The 24,146-nt window shown below is 36.9% G+C and overlaps 1 protein-coding gene across 2 annotated transcripts in view; it reads right to left on the bottom strand.

Moving 5' to 3' along the window:
- Positions 1–24,146, bottom strand: part of tgfbr3 (transforming growth factor, beta receptor III) — a 113,891-nt gene that overhangs the window by 37,524 nt on the left and 52,221 nt on the right. For both annotated transcript variants that reach the window (XM_082136781.1, XM_082136780.1), the window contains exon 4: positions 14,431–14,568. In XM_082136781.1, coding sequence (XP_081992907.1) covers positions 14,431–14,568 — 138 coding nt within the window. The remainder of the gene's footprint in view (positions 1–14,430; positions 14,569–24,146) is intronic.

Consider the following 24,146-nt stretch of genomic DNA (forward strand, 5'->3'; position numbering starts at 1 on the left):
GACGCATGCCTTTGGTGTGAGAGACCCGGGTTCGAATCCACTGTGAGACACCAATGTGTCCCTGAGCAAGACACTTAACCCCTAGTTGCTCCAGAGGCGTGCGACCTCTGACATATATAGCAATTGTAAGTCGCTTTGGATAAAAAGCGTCAGCTAAATGAATAAATGTAAATGTAAATGTAAATGTAATTGTTGTATAAAAGAAGGACATATACGTACAACAGTAGAAACTTGGCATAATCATGTAAGTACCATGGTACAAATATGACACAGACATTCGAACCATAAAATATATTAGTACCATAAAAAAGTACCATAGTATTGCATGCTATAGAAAAGAATTGGCATGACTATGCAAATCTTGTACCTGAAAATGATGCACAATGTACATTTAAAAAAATATATGAGGTAATAATGACAGAGTGAAAGGTAAGTAAGAACACAGGGCAGTTACTATAAAACAGAGAACAATTAAAAGCCAAGTTTCTCTTTAACGGTGTGTCTCGTGAATGATGTGGTAAGTGTCAGTAAAGTGTGCTGAAAGCTGCTGCTCACCTTTATTGAGCATAATCAGTGGTTTGTGTTAACAGCAGAATCTCAAAGTGGGAGGCAGTTACCTCAGGCTGTAAACCCTCATCTCAATCCAAATTACAAGTCAGTTTTTATTTCTGCATCTATGTGAAACGGGTTCGAGGGTAAATAAGAAAAGAAAAAGAAAACCCTCTTTATTTTTGTTCTTTTGTTCAGTCTATTACAGTATGATTATATTTGAAGAGTTCAGATACAAAAGCCTCTAAGTGCCATCTGAAATTTTCTTCTAGAATGATCATTTTTATCAATTTTGTATATTTAAATTCAGTAATTTCCCTTAAATGGCAATGATAATTACCTATTAATTGTAATTTAAGTGAAATTACTGAACTTGAATATACGAGCTTGATAAAAATGATCATTCTAGAAGAAAATTTCAGATGGCACTTAGAGGCTTTTGCATCTGAACTCTTCATTTGCTATCCCTTATAAACCCTTTTCATCAGAGCATCCCAAAGGTAGCTTGTGCTTTTAATTTAATTTGATTTTTTTCTATAGAGTTCAGATGCTAAAGCCTCTAAGTGCCATTTGAAATTTTCTTCTAGAATGATCATTTTTATCAAGCTCGTATATTTAAGTTCAGTAACTTCACTTAAATGGCAATGAAGATTACCTATTAATTGTCATTTAAGTGAAATTATTGAACTTAAATATACGAGTTTGATAAAAATGATAATTCTAGAAGAAAATTTCAGATGGCACTTAGAGGCTTTTGCATCTGAACTCTTCATATATATATATATATATATATATATATATATATATATATACATATATATATATATATATAATCCAATTAAATTAAAAGCACAAGCTACCTTATATATATATATATATATATATATATATATATATATATATATATATATATATATATATAAGCAATGCATATAACATATTTGTTTCAATATTTAAAACGTTTTCTTACTGTATGTGAGAGTGCATCTTAAGGGCAAAAGCATTGGAAGTCCTTAAATGGATATGGTTTGGGTGTGTACTATTCCAATTACAAACTGTGTTAACGCAGCCCCTCATTTAGTATTCCAGATACATCAAAATTAGAGGGTAAGAACCAATTTATACGTGTACGCACCTGTTTCCGGAAGAAATTTTAGCGTGAGAACCTTTTCTGAACACGGACACCAAGAACATTGGCATGCAATTATAAGTGAACATGACCTGTTGTTGAGTGATAATGCACAGCTTTCCACTGTACCTATCTCCATAAAAGATGCCAAAGGGCTAAAACAAGTCATAAATACATTTTGTATCCACTGCAAAGTGTCTTTTGACAAGAATGACGTTTCCCTCAGTGTCTTGAGTGTCATCATTTCTCAGTCTCGCTCTTCTCACACTCACAATAACCCGTCTGGAACATTTCAGCAGGCTTAGCCCTGCATAAATCGTCCTGTTTATGCCTTATCTGTCAGTAAACAGGTCCAGATTGGAGCTTAGCCCTGGGTTTGCTCAGAGATGAGCTAATGTCCATGCTCTGCTCTCGGGAGTCTGACTCCGTCTGAGTCTGTGTTCAGGCCCATAGGACCCAGTGAGGTAACCTGTCGAATTCAGAATGTCCTACAGAGTTGCTGAGTCTTACACAACCCAACCAAATATCACACCATCCAGCCAAACCAAAATGTTTTATCTACTTCTTCTGAGAAAGCAAGAACAGCTTGACATCTGGCATTTGCTGATCCAAGGGTTTGAAAAATTGGGTTATGAAATTTTACACCCCACTGCTGCCATGGTTTTCGCACTGGTTTTGTAATGGTACCTGCGTTTACACCTCAGCCAAAGAAGGCAACATAAGAACCATTTCCATCACACCTGTGTTCTTATAATATGTCCGATTAACATCTGTCCTCCAACTAGTAAACTACATGCATATTTCACTGGATTTCCTGCACCTTCTGCCTATCAGAATCTACATATTACAACAATATGTTAAGGGGGAAAAAAGAGACGGCATGCCAAATGGTTTATATCAATTATAAGCACACACTAATCTCCAAAATGTTCACAATGAAACACCCTCTACTTGAGAAAGCACAAATATCTGTAGGAGATGATGAAGTGCTCAAAACAGGCGTGAGAGAGGAGGAAGAGATGCGACGTGAGCTCCTGAGATGGGGGGAAACAAACGTGCCATGACGTGCTGAAGAGATGAAGGCAGTAAATAAATTTGTGGGTGATTTGTTCTGCTTACTCCAGAAAGCTAATCAAGTTCCTGGCAACGTTCCATGGTCGTTTTCCTGTGAGCTATAGAGAGAGACTGTCATGGAACAAACAACACCATCTGTCTGCAAGCGCCACAGAAGAGCGTTCCTGTAGATCAACCTCCATCGCAAAACCAATACTGGTCCCGCAATGGTTTCAATTAAAAATCAGAGGGAGAGGGAGACTGTTTTTGCTAACCTCCCAAGGCAATAAAAATCAGGAAAACAGCCACTTGGCAAATACAGAAAGAGCAACAAATTTACAACAGCCAAACTTTTTTTAAATGTTGCACCATCAATTATTACAGAAACGCTTGCCAGATCGAAAACAGTCCCCAAAAACACAGACCCTGCTGAAGATCACAGATTAGACCAGAACGAATGTGCAGGCTGGTTAGTTCTGGTTTGGTGCTGGTCTAGTTTGTGGATCATAACAGCTGTTGTTTACCAGAAATAAAAAACAAAACTTTCTTTTTGGTGAAGCAACTTTCTGGTGACCAAAAAAGCTAAGCAGCACGATGAAGATACAAATATCCCATGCTGGTCACAAACAATGAAAGTTCAACATATGCCAACTATTCTTGAAAAAAGCAATTTTTTTAGATCATTCTGATATATCTACCCATAGCCCCCTTCAGACTCTTTCACGACTGGTGGATGATTGGCAAAGGCTTCACAGGGATTGTGTTTTACAATGAGATGTTTGGATTTCAGGGCTTTTGTTTTAGGGCGGGTGGTGAAAGCAGCCAACACCAGCTTTCTGCTCAGACTCCAGGACTCCCATCTGCCTCTTTGGACCTCCAAGTGCTGGAACCAGGAAAACAAGGGTTGGCAGGGCTAATCCACAGACAACCAGCCTTATAAAGCCATTACTCAACTGTAAAAATATAGGGCCAACATTGAGGGACTGAGAGGTAAAAACTGGCTTCAAGGGTCAATGACAAATAACAGTGTCCAAAATAAAGAGATGGAAAAATTATTTCAAAACATAGTTTAAAATGGATGAACCAAGTTTGTATTATTTTGTATTTAATTATTACATGTATTATTTGTTTTCATGTTGGTTTTGAAAGTGTCTGCCATTTTCATCAAAAGTTTCCATGAAATGTGATGTGGTGTAATCATCAAGTAAAGAGTAATAATATATTTTCTTTAAAATATATATATATATATTTAACTTTTTTTTCTCTAATAATTAATAAAAACATGATACTAACCGTAAGGTGTTTTTTTCATTAATATAATAATATTAGGACAGCTGCAAACCATGTTTAACTTAATTCTGTGAAAAAAATATCAAAATTAATTTGACAATTTAGACATTGAGAAATTTAAGACATGTCCATCATAGAACAGGTTTACGGAAGTCATTGTATGAATGCACTTTTTATGATCTTTCTTTAAATAAATTAACAGATCTAGCCAAAAAAAAGAAAAGAGCATCATGTCATTGACCCTAGAGTAGTTGGGTTAAACTAGCTGATTTGTGCCTAGACGTGAGCAGATGTAAACCCTCTGCTTCCTCTCCAGCCATGTTTGTAAGTTTTAAACAAAATCGCACATGACTTGGCTACGATGGTACTTAAGCCATCTGCTGCAGCTGTGTGCTGGAACTGAGATCAGTTCACGGAGCATTGAGCCGGAAATAGTTCCGCATTAAACAGGGTGTGTGTGAGAGTTTAGAAGAGCTGAGCTTCGAAAGGATGAATTCTGTCAGTGTGTCAGGATGCCTGGTAAGGAGGTTCTTGTAGTAATTTAAAAAAAAAATAATAATAATAAAAAAGTGTGAGCTCATTGGCTTGGCTGATCTCACACTAACTGGCCTGTGAAGGCTGTATGTGTATTCAGATGATGTCATCATTAGACATGGGCTAATAAAATCAAAGCCAAGAGCAAAAGGAAGATGTGAAGTGAGGGATGAAGGTACAGTACGTGCTGACAGCTCAACAATGGGATCACGTCTCTGTTTTTTCACAGTCCTGACTCATTATTGAGATGTTCCAGTGGAGAAAGAGGGCTTGAGGATTAAAATTCCCATTCGCATCAAAAGGGCCAACAGATTACATCATCAGCTCACACAAGGCACCAGCATTTATGTGCTATCAGTCGAAACGAATGGTCAGCTGGCTTTTCAATATGGCTGATGTTGATGCTAATCCAGTATGTAGAGTGCAGGGTGGCCAATATAATAAATATAAAAATAGACACTCTGTTTTTTTTTTTTTAAATAGATGTCCATCAACTTTATTTTTATAACAATGTAAAACTATGTACAATGATACTTTTCAGTACTGAATAAGACATTTATAACTGAGGTCCCTTCTCAGTGAGCTCATTGAATCTACTAACGAAACGTGATGTTGCCCTAAACAGCCAAAATGAGGTATGCCTTATTTAGGCAGCCCACTAGGTTTTGGAGTCTTCATTTAGCCTGAATCTTGTCTGTAACAACATTCATTCAATATATATACATATATACATACAAACAAACACACACACACAATATAACCGACAGGCCCTCAGAAAGGGTCTAAACTTTCATTAAAAAATAATATTTACAAACTTTTAAATAATAGTTTAAAAAGCAAAAAACTTTTTTTTTTTTTTTTTATAAAAAGTCATCAGTTCTAATGTTATTTTTGGAATTCATAAATTGACAAACATCTAAATCTTCTAGAGGAAATAAACCCTTAAAATCTGCTTATTCAGTTTGTGTTGTGTTGTGTTGTGTAGACTAGACGCCCATTTTCTCCATATTAGATAGTTTCCGCCTACCACCTTCAGTTCTGTGATAAGTGGTCCAGCTATGAAAGGGACATGCAATAGGGCCATTTCAAATGACAGGAAAATTGACCAATCATACCGACCCTCTAAATGGGTGGGGCTTGTTATCACTCTGGCTGAATCCGAAATCGCCCCATATACCCTCAAATAGAGCATTATTTGAGGGGATAGCCATTTGTAGTGGTGTCCGAAACCAGTGGACAATATTAAGTGTACTCATTCAATCCCACATTGCACCGCAATAACGAGTGTACAGTTATCAACTCGGCAACCATTATGCACATTTGCTGTAATTCTGCATAATACAATTATTTGTAATAAGGATTTGAGGATAATGAGGATTTATTGTTTTTTTTTATTTTGGTGATAACTCTCAAACTCACTATGCGGATTGCTTGTTGCATTTTTTTGTCAAAGTTAATTTATACAGTACTATAGAAGAAGACACGGTAAGCTAGGCTGAATTTAGGCTGAGTTTACTTTTTTCCGAATGAGGGAAGAGGTGAGAGGGCCAAGGTTCAAGAGTCAGGGTTCGCTACTGAAATTTTAGTCACTCAGCTTTCATTTATCAAGTCAATCATATTGGTTGTGAGTACTTTGAGTATATGTCTTAACCTAACTGTAGCTACCTGCTAAAGTATCTGTCATAAACACAATGTTTACCCTTTCTCGTAATGCTAGGGCACATTACAAGAAAGGGTAAACATTGTGTTTACGACATGTACTTTAGCAGGTAGCTCTGCCAAAAGCATAAACAAGCTCTTTATTAGCACTGCATACGAAGCTAGACATTTAAAAGAGTGTTGACTTGCTAATAAACATCCAAGGATGACCTCAGCACATTCTCCTCTGAAACATATTTTGGCCATATAGTCATCTACATTAACTTACATGAAGCTGACATGAGAATACATCCTGTCTCTACAGGACATAACTCAATTTGCGGTCTAGCACAATATTACATTTTTCTCATCCATAATCTCAACAGTATCTGTAACCCAAGCATTGGTTACAAACCAAAAAAACATGGTTTGCTGTGGTTCAATTTCATTTTGTGCTCAGTTTGTGCCATGCAACAAGTGAAATGTGTTGACGGGCAGTTTTACAGAATAAATAGTCCCTTCCCACAGCCAAGTGATGAATGACAACTACAGCGTTCTGAATTCTGGAGGAAAGACCAAATCTAACATGGTAAAAGTGGACTGACTCACACAAAGAGAATGTAGGGTGTAGTAGAGTTGGACATCTCTCTGTGGCCACTAAAGGAGTTATGAAGATAGTATTAAGCTTGTCAGTATTGCATGTTAGAGAAAGTCCCTTTCATAGACAAAGAAATAAAGCATGTATTTTATTTGCACATACAGAGTCTCTGTACATCTGCATGTACATCTGCATGTACAGCACAAGCAGGAGTGCAGAACTTATCTACACACATGGAAATAATAGTGACTCTCAGCACTACATTCCCTTGGAATGCTATGGTTTTAAAACACATTTGAAAATGATTATTGCATAGAACCGCTAGCTACATAAAGGTATTTACAGTGTTCATAAGGCAGGAAGAGTGTGACAGAGTTAAACCAGTGAGGCCTCTTGCTCTCATTTTATTGTGATTTTCTCATGTGATAGGGACATGGTGGGAAATTAACACCCGCTACCAGCCAAATTTGGGTATTTTGGTGCAGAATTTATTTACCAGCAACTGTGGTGGGCGACCTGTCTCGGATTGGACTTTACAAGGAATTCTTAGTAACAACGGCATGCACATGTACTTTTCTAAGAGCAGAATGTTGTATTATATCAGGTCCATGTAAAAAAAATAAAAAAAAATAATTCCCCATGTTTACTTTATATGCGTAATTCCAAATAAATTTGTTTGCTAAAGCTAATTACACGGCACCAAAAGCCACACTGATCCGACAAAATTCAACGAATGCATCTGTTGGTGCAGTGTGAATTAGCCTTTATATACGATCAAACTAGTAAATAAAGTGTCATTATTGTTAACTAAAGGCTGGACCACACAAAAAGATATTTCAAATCTTATCAGATTTTCAAATTGTGAGAGACTACAAACATGACGAAAAAAAACAAAAAAAACATAGATTTAACACGCAATGTGATGAAGACAGCACACCACACTCTTCACATATTCCATTCACAAACAACCAGAGTCCCGACTGTGAACATGGGAATTCTCGCAAAATCTCTCACGGTCAAACGTGACTTTAGAGTAAACAAACATGGCAGACGAGGGGCAAAAAGAAATGGCAATAATAGAGTTTGGACTGCTTTTTACAGAAAATTCGGGTTTGGGTGAAGTCGTGTTATGCTTCCGTCTTCTGTCAGCTTGCCTTCTGATTGGATATTGTTTCATTCCACGTGACAATCAATGAAGTGTGTGTGCGTTTGTCCTCAGGGTTCCCCCATACACAACAGAATTTCTTATCGTAAATATTCAACATGATGGATATTTCCGGTTAGAGATCGGTGCGGCCCCAAAGTTCTTCCGAGCAGATTCAATCATTATTAACACACCTCACACCGTAGGAAAATCTGATAAGATAATCTGTAGAACCATCAAGATAATCAGGACTTTACCTAGGATTGTCGGAAGAGGAGAATCGGGCCCAAAATCAGCCCGATTATCTTGTAATAAGTGGGTGCCTTAAAACTAAATCTGTTAAAAATCCTAAAAATCCTTTAAATATTAGATGATAATTTAAACTCAAATAACCTAAACAAAAATCAGAAATGTTAACTGAAATAAAATTACGAAAACTAAACCTGACATAAAAATAAATTAAAGCTAAATAGAAATATATAATAATAATACTTATAAAATTTACAAAATTACTCAAACTAAAACTAACATAAAAAAAGAAAGAAAAAAAGCTGATTAAAAATATGAATGAATTCTACAATAGTACATAAATAGTATGAAATTACTCACTGAATAAGAGAAGAATATGCTATCACTAACAAAAATCCTTTATAAAAGTCAATTTCCCATTCCGGATAGCAATGCTTATGATCAGAGTTCCAAACCAGCCCACTTTCATTTTCTCATTAAGCCCGACTAAATATTCAGTGGGTGTCTTTCTTTACTTAACCCACACACACACGCGCGCACACACACACACACACACGCACGCACACACACACACACACACACACACACACACACACACACACACACACAAGCACACATGCGCACACGCACACCAGTGTTAATTTCAGACACTGAAAAAGACCAGAAAAAATGTCGTTGACGAAAATAATGACGAAAATTATTCGTCAACGACATTTTTTCACAGACGAAAACGAGACGATAACTAAATAAAAACTAGTTTTGAATGACAAAAACTATGACGAAAATCTATTGACATTTTCGTCAACGAATAAAAACTAGACGAAAATGTTAGATAGTGACGATTTGGGAAGCGATCCAGTCTGATGTCCTGCATTTGTGGTAGATGCATGCGCACAATTGTCATAGACAGACAATTGTACTGTAACGTGATCTACCCAGCGGCACACGAGTTGGCATGCGCTGCATGTCTCATAAAACGTTAAAACATGTAAACGTCTGGGAGAATGAGTAGAGTAGACATGAATATCTGAATAAGAGTGACGACGCAAAAAAAGAGCTATATTCGGTACGGTTTTCTGTGCGCACACACCCGACCCGAAGCGTACGTGCAGCCATTCACACAGACACATAGCCTATACAGCGCGCGAGTACAGAATTGAGCTCTCTTTCGTGTCTGAATGGACAAATATACACAAATATTATGTCTAAATTTACGTTTTGGAGAGTATTCACGTAAATTATGTCGGTTATGTCTTAAGGCGAGACACGGCAGGCAAAAAGATAGTTTTTTTTTTACTGGTCAATTTTGAGATTTTTGGCTATTTGTCTTCAATAGCATGTCTTCTTTCTGACTGTGGTGAAAAAAAGTCCGAAATACACATGTAGGTCTTTATTTTACTACACTTTGTCTGTTTGCGTCAGTAGATTTCGCATAAATTCAACAAAAGTTGTTGTTGTGTAAATCATCCCGCAGATCCGCGATCTCTGTCTGCTCTCTGTCATCACAGGCACCACTGGAAAGCTCTCCCTTCACTGTACAACGCTGTCGGATCCAAATATGGTCATTTCCTTTTTATCAGCAACCAATCGCGAAAGTAAAAGGGCTGAATACGCAATCTCATTGGCAGATGATAAATCTTTAAAGCCCGTTTTCTCAAAATGACCTTTCTCTCATACTCCAAGTTTGAAATCTCCACTTCAGTAGTACCTATATACACCAAACTTTCCAGTCTTGTACCTAGTTATATTATGAAGACATTTACAGAGGGATTTGTAAATATATTATTCCTAGCCTGATATACATAACATTTTATTCCAAAAAACATGGCGAAAATAATTTTTTTAAGGCTATTGACAGTTACGGAAGCCCTGAACCGCAACGTAAAAAACAAAAAATTACGTAAAAAAAAACAAAAAAGGCTATCATTTCGAGATTAAAGTCGAAATGTTTCGAGATTAAAGTCGAAATCTTTCGAGATTAAAGTCGAAATGTTTCGAAATTAAAGTCGAAATGTTTCGAGAATAAAGTCTTCCGTAGAAGTTGTGTGTGTGCTTGCCGTTATTTCACATTGCCGCACAGGCATTCATGCGTGTGCGTGTGCGTGTGTGTAAATACATGCGCTTGTGAAGTCGAACTGCCGTCTATAATAGACACCGTGTACGTTCTGGATACATTTTAAGTGCATCATTCTGTATCCAATCATTTGGCCGGATCCCGCGATTTCCTCAAATATAATAACCACTGGTGGTTGAGGAAAGATTCCCTGAAATGATTGTAAAGCGCTTTTAAGTGTAGGCCTACAGTAGACATATGAAAGCGCTATATAAATGCCTCATTCATGCATAAAGCTGGATATCTTGATCCAGTCTGACAGTATATTTTATAAAGTCCTATAGCCTAATGTCATGTTGGTAGACCTGTAGAATATCCCTTTGTTGAAAGCCCAGATAAAAGTAAAAAGCTATTATTTTGTGTAGATCCAGTTTACACACACACACACACACACACACACACACACGCACGCACACGCATGAATGCCTGTGCGGCAATGTGAAATAACGGCAAGCACACACACAACTTCTACGGAAGACTTTATTCTCGAAAGATTTCGACTTTAATCTCGAAACATTTCGACTTTAATCTCGAAACATTTCGACTTTAATCTCGAAACATTTCGACTTTAATCTCGAAACATTTCGACTTTAATCTCGAAACATTTCGACTTTAATCTCGAAATGATAGCATTTTTTTTTTTTTACATAATTTTACGTTGCGGTTCAGGGCTTCCGTAGACAGTATATTCTGATTTACAGGATAACAAAAGTAGATATCCATAAATCCCTCTGTAATTTTTTCCCCATCTAATATGTGAACACAATGAAAAAATTATTTTTAACCTGGCTTTATCCAATACTCAGATTTCGTTTTTATATACAAATTAGCGCATATTTAATTAGATATTGCCTAATTTGCATATTTAAACATTAAATTACAGAAAACTTGTAATACATTTTTTTCTCATCTTAATGTAGGTAATCAGCTGGGAAAGTTTCATGGTGATATCTGCTTGTTAAAAATTTTACCCTATTCACCTGTAGTGTCTCGCCTTAAACAGTTGTGAGTGTATCTATGTGCAACAGTGCATTAGATCCGCATGTCATTGGACATGATCCGATGTCTTAAAGTGACAGTGGGTAATAAACCTAATGCGGTCTGTGTCCTTAATATTGATCAAGCAACAAAAGAAAAAGAGAAAAGCATTCACTGCTCGTTAATAGCTTTAATAAGGATTCATTATATTTAATAAATAAATATGTCTGCTTGAAAGAATAGAGAATGATGTATGCAAGTAGCCTAGTTATAAAGAATTCATATATCATTCATTGAAAAAAAGACTGTCTTCTACTAGGAAAAGTGGTTTTATTTAATTTGAAGAGGTTTTTTTAAGTTACAGTAGTTAAATCTGTATCTGTATTGCACGTTCAAACTTTAAAATCATTATTATCAGGTTAATATATGTTTTCTTCGGGAGTATATGGGTTTGGAAATTTGAGATAAATTCGAAATAAATGCATTTAAATTGAAACCCATTATATTTTAGTCGACTAAATCTACTGTAGATTTAGTCGACTAAAATATTATTGTATTTCGTCGACTAAAACTAGACTAAAACTAAAACAATTCAGATGACTAAAATATGACTAAAACTAAATGGCATTTTAGTCAAAAGATTATGACTAAAACTAAATCAAAATTTGCTGTCAAAATTAACACTGACGCACACACACACACACACACACACACACACACACACACACACACACACACACACACACACACACACACACACACACACACACACACACACACACACACACACACACACACACACACACACACACACACACACAGACACACACACACACACACACACACACACACACACACACACACACACACACACACTCCTCCAGCTCTCCTCTGAGCTCTCTCAGTGCAAAGAGGAACTCCCTGGATCTTGTCATCTTGTTATTTTGGGGTAAAGAGGAGTGAAGTAACTCTGCTCTGTTTCACAGGATGGCTAGAAAACAATTATGTTGTCAGGAAGAATCGTTGTTGCTGATCTCATTTGGTCCTTCATTTATTTGTGGTTTCCATGAATAAACAACTCCATGACAACCAAATGAGAGAATCTTTTTTCTTTCTTTTTTTTTTTTGTGAATGTTCTCTGCTGTGCAGTAAATTTAAAGGGTTTGGATTTAAAATAGGTGTGTAGAGATGGATTCTGATTATGTTCCAGGCGAGATGTTTTGAAAGGACACACAGAGAAAAGAAAAATCTCAAAGGAGATATTTCTAGTATCTCAATAGTTTGTCCAATAGTAGATAACAATAGGCCTCATTCATAAAACTTGTGAATGAATTTGTATAAATCGTTTGTAAAAGCATTCTAAGGTACACTATCTTATGCAGTAATATAGATATAGATATAATGGACATGGATGTATGGGACAAATGAAAAAACAATTTAGATTTATGCCACTGATGATGTGATTTAATGAGTGTTGATTAAAGTCACAATGCAACAAAAATAGTGACAAGGTCATTTCTTCTGTATTGTGAAGTACAACCGAGTGAAACGGATTATCAAAAAAGAAAAAAAATTGTTGGCCGGGGAGTTGGTTATATTAATCTGTTGTTGACTGGATGGAGACAGATCTGAACGTGACATTGAAGTCAATTGTTAGTAAGGGGCAGAGTTTAAGCGGACTAAATGATTGGAGAATTCTGCCACACGTCACCAGAAAGAAGTCTGTAGTTTCACAGGAAGATCGAGTAAATTACGGAAAAATTATTAAATTATGAATATTTTTATGAAACATGCATGGGTGAATTGTTCATAATAAGATCATCAAGATGCATATAGAAGATACTGTATGGTGAAATTCTATTTCATAAATTCTATTTCTATTTCATTCTATTTTCATTCGGAACGCCACCACGATAATGTCACCGGATTTTTTATGTATGTCAAAAGAGTCTCCTCTACTGTCCAGTTTGTAAAACATGGCACGTAAATAAACAGACGCATGTTCATAAGATGTAAAATGTATGAAAAACATATGCATCATGGCACTGTGCCTGTGCATTCAAGCATTTACATGCTTATTTTTTTCCATTTGATTGGATAATTTCAGGTCTACACCCCCCATAATTTCATTCGGATTGAGTTCAGTCGAATCGATTGAAGTGTATACATGAAGGCTTTTCAGTTCGATTAAGCCATCAATCCGATTATATACATATTATGTGGGTGCATGTAAACATAGCTATTAAGGGGACACATCCATTCCCAAAACTATGCAGATGGGGTCCCCAAAAAATTGTCCAGCTTGTGCTCCATAAATGAGGCTCTCCTGCTGCTCAGATTTTTCAACTGAAAGCGTCTAGTCGTCTCACACGTGTCTCCTCTAGAGTTTCAGAAGAGATCTCTGCAGACTTTTAAATTTGCCAAGATATAAAATTCTGCAAATCCATTGTCAGAGACCTCAACATGAACATTTCTCATTAAAGTTTTCCCAGAGCAAATAATCTGAGCCATGCTATACACATTAATAACTCTACACTCTTACTCTATGTCAACAATTGTCCCATTTGTGTCAATTTTTTTAAATACAACGTTTATGCATATCTGAGAAGTCTCATGAGCTATAAAGAGCACCCACTGAGCACTAAGTGTTTCTGTGGCAAAAGCAATGGCTAAAGCAGTGGGAAACAGAGCGAAGCCACAAGCGTCTCGACACCAAACATCCTTTAGGCAGCGTGGTGAACATCTACAGCAGTCAATATAAACCTGTGAGCCTGTGCCAGATGCAATTACACAAGCCTCTGTCTGAAAGATGGTTGTGTTGGCATGAGGTGTGTTTACGTGTGTATATGTGTGCGTGTGAGCGTGTTTGTGTTTCCTTTGGGTACACACACCTGAATGCATCTTTGAGCGACTAAGACCTCTGCTGACAGTAGAGTGGAGAAGTTTGTTTGAGGAAGGTAAGACGAGCCAAAGAGAGTGTAAATGAATTGTGTGTTTAAAGATGCTTGTTGATTTGGAATGAATGAGAATCTGAATATTCATTAAAGAGAAAATGTAGATGGAGTTGGCTCAAAAGCAGTGCTGAGGAGGAAGGAGAGAGAGACAGGGCCGTGATAGAGAGATGGTTTGAGAGTCATAAAACAGCTCAGACTCACATGGAAGATGCGTTTGACTCCTGAGACCAGTTTCTCTGTCCGAAGCTTCCAGAGGACGGGCTGAGGGGAGTTCAGCACAAAGACCAGTGGTTTTTGGTGCATTTGCAGGGACTGGATGGGCCGCAGATGTAACGCCACCTGAACACAGAAAAGAAAGGGGTCAAATGAGAGCAAGAGAGAAGGGAAAAGACATGAAATGCATAGAGTGCTGAAGACAATGAAGACTTTGACTAAAGACAGGAAGGACACATGGAGCTCTGAACTTTATAAATTCCACAGAGCTTCTGCTGCTAGAATGAATTCTCAGACATTTTCGGACTTTTTAAAGTGCAACATTTTGGTTCAGTAGGTCCACATTTGATCTACAACAATTTTAGGGAATTCAGTGACACTTTTTAATATACTGCCAACTCTTTTCCAATCAATAAAATGTTGTTACTTTTTATGTGATGTTTATACTGACATTTCTAGAAAACAATTAATGAAAATGATAATAATAATAATAATGTTATTATTTATATATATATATAAATCAACATGCATTTAAAAACATGCATTTAAAACTAGATTTTTCTTTTTATATTTTTCATTTTCTTCATCTGGTCACTCTTATTTGTCATTGACTTGCAAACACGGAGTTCACCTTTGCTCTTGGGTCACATTGTAGCCTACATCTCAAATAATATTTTAAGCACAACTAAAGCTGCTTATATTTATATATGGGATTAGCCTATGACTATAAAAAAATCATGCTAGCAAAGCTTTTATTTATATCATAAATAAAATCCTGCAACAACAGTTGAAACTGAAATCCTCCCCTCGACTCTATTTGCATTTATGGTGACCCCACGTGAGCTTGTGGGCCCAATGAATAAAAACCTCTCTGTCATAAAAACCTATAATTTCTCCAAACGTCTCTCCTGTTTATTCCATCCCCTCCTCAGTTGCATTCTGTTGTTATTGCAGTAACGTTAGTGCCAAAAACATGACTACTGAAGCACTGTGGACGCCTGTTACTCCTTATCAGAGTGCGTGCTATTTATGTCTCCACCCCACTGATAATCGCACAGCGACTGAGAAAGCCGTGTTTTTCTTTGGAAGGCCACAATATGTGGCCACACTGGTATTTGAACTTTCACACACAAGCTCTTTTGTAAAAAAAAAAAAAAAAAAAAAAAGATGGTGATAGTAATGGAGCGAGAGGAGAGGGGAATATAGAACTACACAGCATGGATCGGTCGATTAATGAGGTTGAAGAGTTTATATAGATTTGTTTATATTTTTGGTTTTAGCTTTACTTTCAGCTGATTTACACAAGTTTATTTTTGGAAAATAAAATGATACAGATATTAAGCCTATATTTGTTAAATATCTGCTAGTAACACAACTTAATGGCAACACGATCACAGACTCTGGGTTATTTTTAAATGCTGGCGTATAAATGCAGATTAAGGCTTTTAAAATGCATTTGAAATAATTATTAGTCTTATTAGTGGGTGAAAACTAATATATATATACATATGTATACAATATAGATATTTCATTTCCCAACATACAGAGAAAAAAGAGACCGAGAAAGCCGTGGATTTGGATTCTACCATTTCAAATATTCAGAAATCTGTTTCAGATTCTAAGGAGGCATTTAGCCGGTGTTTTGTTGCATTATACCCGGTCTCACAGCTTCTAACAGGGCCCAGTGGGCCAAATATAACCTGCTGATTTAGGGCCTGCAGTGGGGTCGAAACCAAACTCCATTCCAGACATGGTTTGATTACCTACCTCTCAACACTGACCTGACAAACAAGCACTGCCTCATCACCTTTTGAGCTTTATTACTCACCCTCTTCATCCATCAGGCACTGACCGATTACCTACACTTCAATTCGCAAATCTTTCAAAATAAAAAGATATTTAAAATGTCTGTTTTGTTCCTCACACAAAGCTTTAATAATGCATCAAAAGATCACAATTTTGACACTTTTATGATGTTTTGTGTTCTTTGGAAGCTTGGAAGATGTATTCATTGTATTTGCATGGAACGAGTGAACAGTACATTCTTTTATATTTCTCCTGGAAATACATGATGCTGGTAAATAAGTAAATGATGACAGACTTTATTATCATTATTATTATTTTGAGGTGAACCATTATTTTAAACTCTGAGGTCACCATGTATATTTCATATAGTTTGAAACAGTTTTTCTTGTGGTCAACAAAGTCATGTAGTCAAAATGTCAAATTGCAGAATAATTTATATTTATGTCTGGAATTAAATTATGGTGAGTACATGATGCTAGATTTCTTCTTTTGGAGTGAACCATTCTTTCAAACTCTCAAAGGACATCCAGGATATTTTTTTTATATAGTTTGAAATAGTTATTTTCACAATTGGCCCTTTCTCAGGCTAATACTATTACACACTTGAGAACATATTCCCACGACTACATCAGAACAGCCAGTGTCAAATTATTGACTTAACAAATTAGTCAGTTAAGCAATCAGACACTGTAAACTTAATTTGGAAATGATATTATCTTAGATCCAGTCAAAACACATCTACAAAGACATTGCTTTGATGCAGTTACTTAGTGTGTAAGATAAGGAAAAGTTCAATTGAACTGTATATGAAAACGTTATTAATTAATTAATTATTATTTTTAACTGAAACATTTAATCATTTTATTTTTACTCTTGAGTGCAACATTCAGACCCAGAAGGTAATGTCCAACCAAACCATTTCTTATAACTTAGATTTATGTTTATGGCGGAGAACCAAACTTGTTGAAATGCCTTATGACCCCATTTATTTACAGTACATTATTATGGGTAACTCAGGGTAGCTTAATCGACAAGTCCTAAATGAGACACTTGGTGTGGACATGCGGCCTTATGACTTTCTCTTGTGTGCATCTATCCACAAGATCACAGGCCGTCACATTTTCATATTATGGTGCAAATGGTGCTCAATAGCGCCATCTATGTAGCCACAATGTGCTCTTGAGCCGCCTTTCGCAAAAATACATTACCAAATTGTAAACTTGATATAGTGATTTACAAAGTAATTTACTGTACATTATTGTGTATGACTCTGGTCAACAGAGACCTCATTTGCATGGTAAAATGCACATGTCCCAAATGGAACACCTGATGTGGACGTGTCACATTTTCATCCTATGGTTAAAAAGGTCCTCAATAGCACCCTCTATGTAGCTGCAATGTGCCCTCGATACAACTTTCTGGCGAAACTTTGTTAGGGCCGAGGATGCCATTTGGGACAAGATCAGTGCGTACCTAGTCCAACAAAACTGAATTACAAAAGAGCAATAAACCTTGCCATTTCAAGATGTCCGTTTTAGAGGAAGCAGATGTGTTCTTGGATTGAACTGTGATGTGTTTACGCCATGACATCATGACATCTTAAGTGAGCTCTGACCAAGGTTTGGAGCTGCGTAATGAGCATCTCCCCCGCAGATTTGAGCCTATAGGGAGGACGCTGGAGTAAATAAGAGTGTTTAGCAATGAGCGAAATAAAAGTGCGGCAATAATCATAACAGTGGGGCCTTTGGAGAGCAGAGAATGGAAGATATTACAGAGTGCGTATCACAAAGGGCACAGAGCAAACTCAGACACACAAGCAAGAGACCCTCGCTTTTCGTTCCACTGTTTGTTTGTTTTTCCGCTCACTTGCCTTCCTAATGTCTGTACTCAGTGGAAAATTTTCAATAAGCATCCAATAGGCCTATCTACCCAAGCCTCCCGCTTGGCTCAGTCTGAGCAGACGTTCACAAACAAATCCTACCTGCATGGAAAGATTTTAAGTGGGGAGGAAAAAACTAAACTGATAAATGGATCAATTTGCTGAAGAATTAAAGGAGTTATTCACCCCAAAATGAAAATTCTGTCACAGTTTACTCATCTTCATTTTGTTCTTAACCCATTAGACTTTAATTCATCTTTGAAACACAAACCTAAGAGATATCTCTCCCTCCAAAGAAGGTTTAATCCATGCTTTTTGAAGAGACAGGCTTTTATTCAAATAAACATTGATAAACGTACAAACCTAAAGCAAATATGGCAAGAAAGAGCTCAAACATGCTAGATGTGCGAACCAATGAGGTTCGTTCTTGCTCGTCAAGCACAGCAACCTGTGTTTCGAAGATAAATAAAAGTATTACAGGTTTGGGAACGACATGAGTGAGTAAATTATGACAATTTTCAATTTTGGGTGAGCTATGCTTTTCAGCAAGAAACAGAGAAAGAAACGGGAAGAAAGTTTTGTCTGAATAAAGGGATGCAGGGAGTTATAAGGAGAGGGGTGCAAGCACAAACTCTCCTGCTTGTAAAATCGTGGAATTTCAGAATCAGACAGAAACAATTCCAAAAAAGTGAGTCATTAAGAGGAGGCACAAACACAGTCGTGCTGCCGTTCCAAAACTGCTCCAAGGTGAGAAGCAAATTACCGTGGCTAGGCATGAGCTAAAAACCCAGCTCTCCAGGGTGAGCTCACATACTCCGCATCACACATTGGCAATGCTGGGAATTGGGAGCGTTGATTAGTCCCACATCGCACAGGTTTTGTGAAACTCCATCTGCGATGCTGTAATGCATCTGTAATGCATGCACTAAACTGAACAATACAACATGGTTTACAATGGATTTTTACAGTAATTGAATATCATATACGTTCATAAAGAAATGAGTTCATCCTTCTATATTGCATGTACAGACATGCACACACACATATCTCTTTCCACAGACTTGGTGCCACTGAAATAAAGGTTTTTCTTATACCTGCTGGTCCTAAACCAGCTACATTTTAGTTAGTTGTTCCTAACGTTAGAAAGCTGCAAAGTTGCATTCATCTGTCTCCAGTTTTGGTGCAATACCCATATCTCAAAATCCAATCAACAACTGATGGATATAACCAGATGACTGGTAGATTGACTGGTCATAATTGTCAAGTCAGCAGAAATATGAGACGATCCCCCAGTCAAGTACTGGCAATCTCAGTGTCACCACTGGAACTACCGCTGAATAGCAAACAGAGTAGTTAAATTGACCAAATCCAGGCCTCAGAAGAACGGACTGGTTGAAATGATCATGTTTCAAGAGATAAAGTAAGTAAGGCATGGTCAGTGTGAAGCCCAGAGTATGAGTCTGGACCTGATTTCACAGGTCACTGCACTAACCGCTGTCTGATAGTGTTGCATGGGCCCGTCCGGCCAGATTGAGTTACAAAGAAACTACAGGCTCTGATAGGAGACAGCTGCACCTCCCCGTACAAACCCACAGGCTAGCATCACTGCAGGGGGTGATGGGAAACCGATCACACCATGTCATTTAACACACCAGCAACCTATCATTCAAATCAACAAATCAACCTCAGTGAGAACAAACAGTGTCAGCAAGACACTACAGTTCCTGTGCGGAGACCATGCTGTTCCTGTCTATTTGTCTGTGAAACCTTCATAATTCCTGCTTTCTTGTGCAAAGCAATAATTAATCAAACTCTGTCAACTCCTTATGTACCGTAAATCTCTCTCTTCTATTGCTATTGCTGACAGCAATTCCTTGCTCAGAGGGAAGGGTGTTGACTCTTATTGACAGAGCTTGTTATGTGACCGATAGTCCTCCCAAACTTTTAGTTCACAAACATCCTCTAATTAGATGCCTAATAATGCAAGATAAGCAAAACATTAAGCCTTGATGAACATAACATTCACAGCGTTCACTTGGGCCATGTGAAGTTTTGGGGAATGGGAGATTTACGTGGGAAACGGCAGGGCTATTAAAGAAGATGATGGACAAACGATATGGAATAATGCATGGAGAAATGGGAAAACTGAGAAAAAGTTGGTGATAACTATTCCCTTTTAGGGATGTCAAATGTACTTGTGCGTTGCTACAAATTTGGGACTAAAATACAAATAAATACTAACAATAACAGTCTTTCTACAGTTTGGTTAATATAAAGTACCAATTAGGCAGATATTTTACTCTTTATTTAATCACAATATTTAACCATTACTCGAATAAGAGAAGGATTTACTTATTTGAATTCGAGTTACTTACTGTAACTACTTAAAGAATGTTACCATATTTGTTTTTTACTGTGGTATCGAAATTGCTCTTGAGAATTTGCACTGCCATTGACCTTAATTCTGATTTTATTTCTTGCAATTGGAACTTTATATATCACAACTGTGACTTTATTTCGTACAATATGACTTTATATCTCAAAATTGCAGGTTTTTCTTGCAAATATGGCAAGGTATAAAGAAAAATAAGATACACAGATATCTCTTTGATGATACTGCCCCAGTGACAAGCTGTTTTTGGTATATATTCTGTATCTGAATTGTGATTGCAATCTATTTTAAACTGTATCTCAGATGTGGAAACAAGTCTTAACTGCACAAATTCACAAAGGCAGTTTTAACTAAATGCGAAAAGAAAAACATTAGATCTCGAAAACAACTCTTTCAGTAATTTATAAAGTTTGCTTTCTCGAAACAATGCAATGTTTACACATTCTCTGTGACTGTGTCAGAGCAACACACTTAACTTTGCTTAGCAAAGCAGAGATTTGTGCTGTCAAGAGATGTTCTTGTAAATTTGATAAAATCGCTGCCATGTGTCTGTACATGATCTTCACTACGACTCAGTTTGACTGAACTCTGTTTGAAACAATGTAGAGCTATGCGAGTGTTTGGCACTGTTATAAACGCAAATCTTTGTGTGTGTTGTGCATCTTGGTTCTTTCTGCATGGCTGAAGAAGAATAAATGAGGTAAAGATTGAGGGTCAGATCAATCTGTTGTGTGCTGTTATCACCACTGCTCAGTAATCTGTGACCTCAACCTTAAACCCATTTAGTGCACTGTGATGTCTATCTGCCGGTATCTAAGCGTGCAAACACACAGATATGTCTACCTCTGTGCAGACACACCAGAGCACGTGGGTAACTGATAGCCATCACGTTGTGTGTTTGTGTGTGCTTGTATGAATTTAAGGCACAAACACACACTTGACCTCATTAAAGAGAACAGAGAGGTTCCGCTTTATGATGAACATGCACTTTTTTGTCTCTGTTTTTTTGCACAGGGATGAATTTACCAAACAGTTGCCTAAGACCCATTATAGATTTACTATAAATAAATAAAAATGCAAAAACTCCTATTTTCTTAACAGGTATTTTTATTATGTTTTATCTTCAAATAACATTAATGCTTTTAAATGTGAAATATCTAAAAAGAATTATTGCCACTATATATTTACATGAGACGAGATAAAAATAAAAGAGAGTTAAGACTTGTTTTTAGTGTTTTATATATTAAATATATATTTAATAGTGTATGTATTTGAGTTGAGTGTAATTTGTCTTACTACACTGATTTTCGTACAAGATGTGACAAAACAAGTACATATATTTCCTCTTTTATGTATTTTGTAATATGTCTAATCTAAAGCTTAAAATTTAGCAAATTTTTTTTTTTTTTTTTTTTTTTTGCAGTGCACAAAACCAAGTGCTTTTTGCCAGGCGCAAACAAGGTGCTACTACCAGAGAATGCAGACACTAAAATGATAAAGAAAAGAAGTTTAGTTTTTTTTCCTATTTAAATTCCCTAACCCTTATTTAAAAATACTTAATCCATGACTATATAAATTTACAGATGTTAAGATTTGTTTTTAGAGATATGTTCAACAGTGTATAGTGAGTGTATTTTGAGTGTACTGTCTTACTACAATCATTTTTTATGTCGGCATGTAATCAAAATGGAGATGGTGGTCTAGTGGGTTAAACCACTGAAATGGTAAACTGGTAAATCGAAGGTTGCTGGTTTGATCCCAGCAGTCACCACCAGTGTGTCCTTGAGCAAGACACGTTGCTCCAGGGGGATTGTCCCTGTAATAAGTGCACTGTAAGTCGCTTTGGATAAAAGCGTCTGCCAAATGTAAAATGGACCTTATTTACTTTGTTAGTGTAAATTACTAGTCTTGTGGTGAACAATTCATCCATGGAATGATTTAGACAAATTTTTTTTGATTTTGTTATCTTTGATCAGAATCTGAAAATGAATGGTCTTCCTTATCCGGCCTGGGTAGAACATTCCCTTTAGCTGTCAGTCTGCTGCGAACTTTGACAGCGAGCTGAATGGAACGCCCACTTTTCTAGATCCAATCAATTCCCAGCGGGAAAAAACAAGCCACATCCACTATTTTTCTATTTTCACTCATGTTATGTTCTATACGTGTTTCTTGTCGTGCTTCTGTTTTTGTTTTTCTCTCCCTCTCTTGTACGCCTCCTATTCGCTCTCATGTTCCTATGATAGACCGTGTCAGCTGTCAATCCTCATCAGGGTGGCTCTTCTGCATCCAATCTGCTGTCGCCCCACTGTTTTAAAAGATTTCCAACGCGTCTCGTTTGGGAGCAGTGTGTGTTGCATACTTTGTATCAGAAAAATCAAATCCCATTTGTGTATGTGTAGTCTAACATTAATTTCCTTAGTGTTATTTGTGCTTTACGCCAATGTTCTGAGTTTAATGTTCATTAGGCCTATCTATGTGGGAAAAAAGAACAGGTCAGTAGATCGCGGGATGTACATTGTGCCCGTAGTATTGTCAGGTGTTAAGACACACTAGGTAAGAAGTGTGCGCCACCCTTTGTATTTTTGTTTTCTTAGTTAGAGAAGGATTTTAGGGCATCGAATACGCTGAAGAATTCAGTTTATTTTTCACATTTTATTTTATTAGGTTAGAGGTTGTGGGGAATAGTATAAGGGAATTATTTTGTTATATTTGGTTCTTTAAAGGGGTGGTTGATTATGATTTCACTTTTCTAACTTTAGTTACAGTTTGTACAATAAAAAGTGTGTAATGTTGCTGTTTGAGCATAAACAACATCTGCAAAGTTACAATGCCCAAAGTACAAAGCAAAGGGAGATATTTGCTTTTAAAGAAATTGCTTTTTAAGGACTACAAACGGCTGGTAGGGACTACAGCCCATTACTCCCGGGTTAGTGACATCACCAACCCTAAAATCTACATAAACCCCGCCCCCTGAACACGATTTATAGATTATCAAGACCGAATATGCGAATCAATGACTAGAAGATAACTACACATAAGCTACATAAATTCATCAACTAACCATTCAGAAATGTCCTGTTGCTTCTACATGTTGTCACTTCTTTTTGAGTCTCTCCATCTTTGTCTGACTCTGGTTTGAACATAAAAGGCTAAAAGTTTTTGAAATGTTCAGTACATGTCTGTGTGAGTGCAAGCTGTTGAAGCTCCACCCCCTGTGCAGGGAGCAGCAGCTCATTTGCATTTAAAGGAACAGACACAAAACAGTGTGTTTTTCCTCACCCTCAAAAATTGACAATTTTAACATGCCATATAAAAAAAATATGTGGGGTATTTTGAGCTAAAACTTCACATACACACTCTGAGGACATCAAAGACTTATTTTACATCTTGTGAAAAGGGCATTATGCCATTATGCCACAGTAGTGTGATATCTGAATGTTACGTTCCATCTCCTAGACCTTTAAAGATTGTAACACTCAGAAAATGTCACAACACTGAAGTAAAGTTGATCGCAACTTTCAGTTCACTTTGACTTTAAAGGTGCAATGCGCAAGTCTCTGAGTTTTTGCAGAACTATGCCCCCTCTGGCGACAAGCGAAACTGCAACCAGACATAGCCATAGTCTAT

Source organism: Leuciscus leuciscus (assembly GCF_965113295.1).
Source record: "Leuciscus leuciscus genome assembly, chromosome: 14".
Taxonomy (NCBI): Eukaryota; Metazoa; Chordata; class Actinopteri; order Cypriniformes; family Leuciscidae; genus Leuciscus; species Leuciscus leuciscus.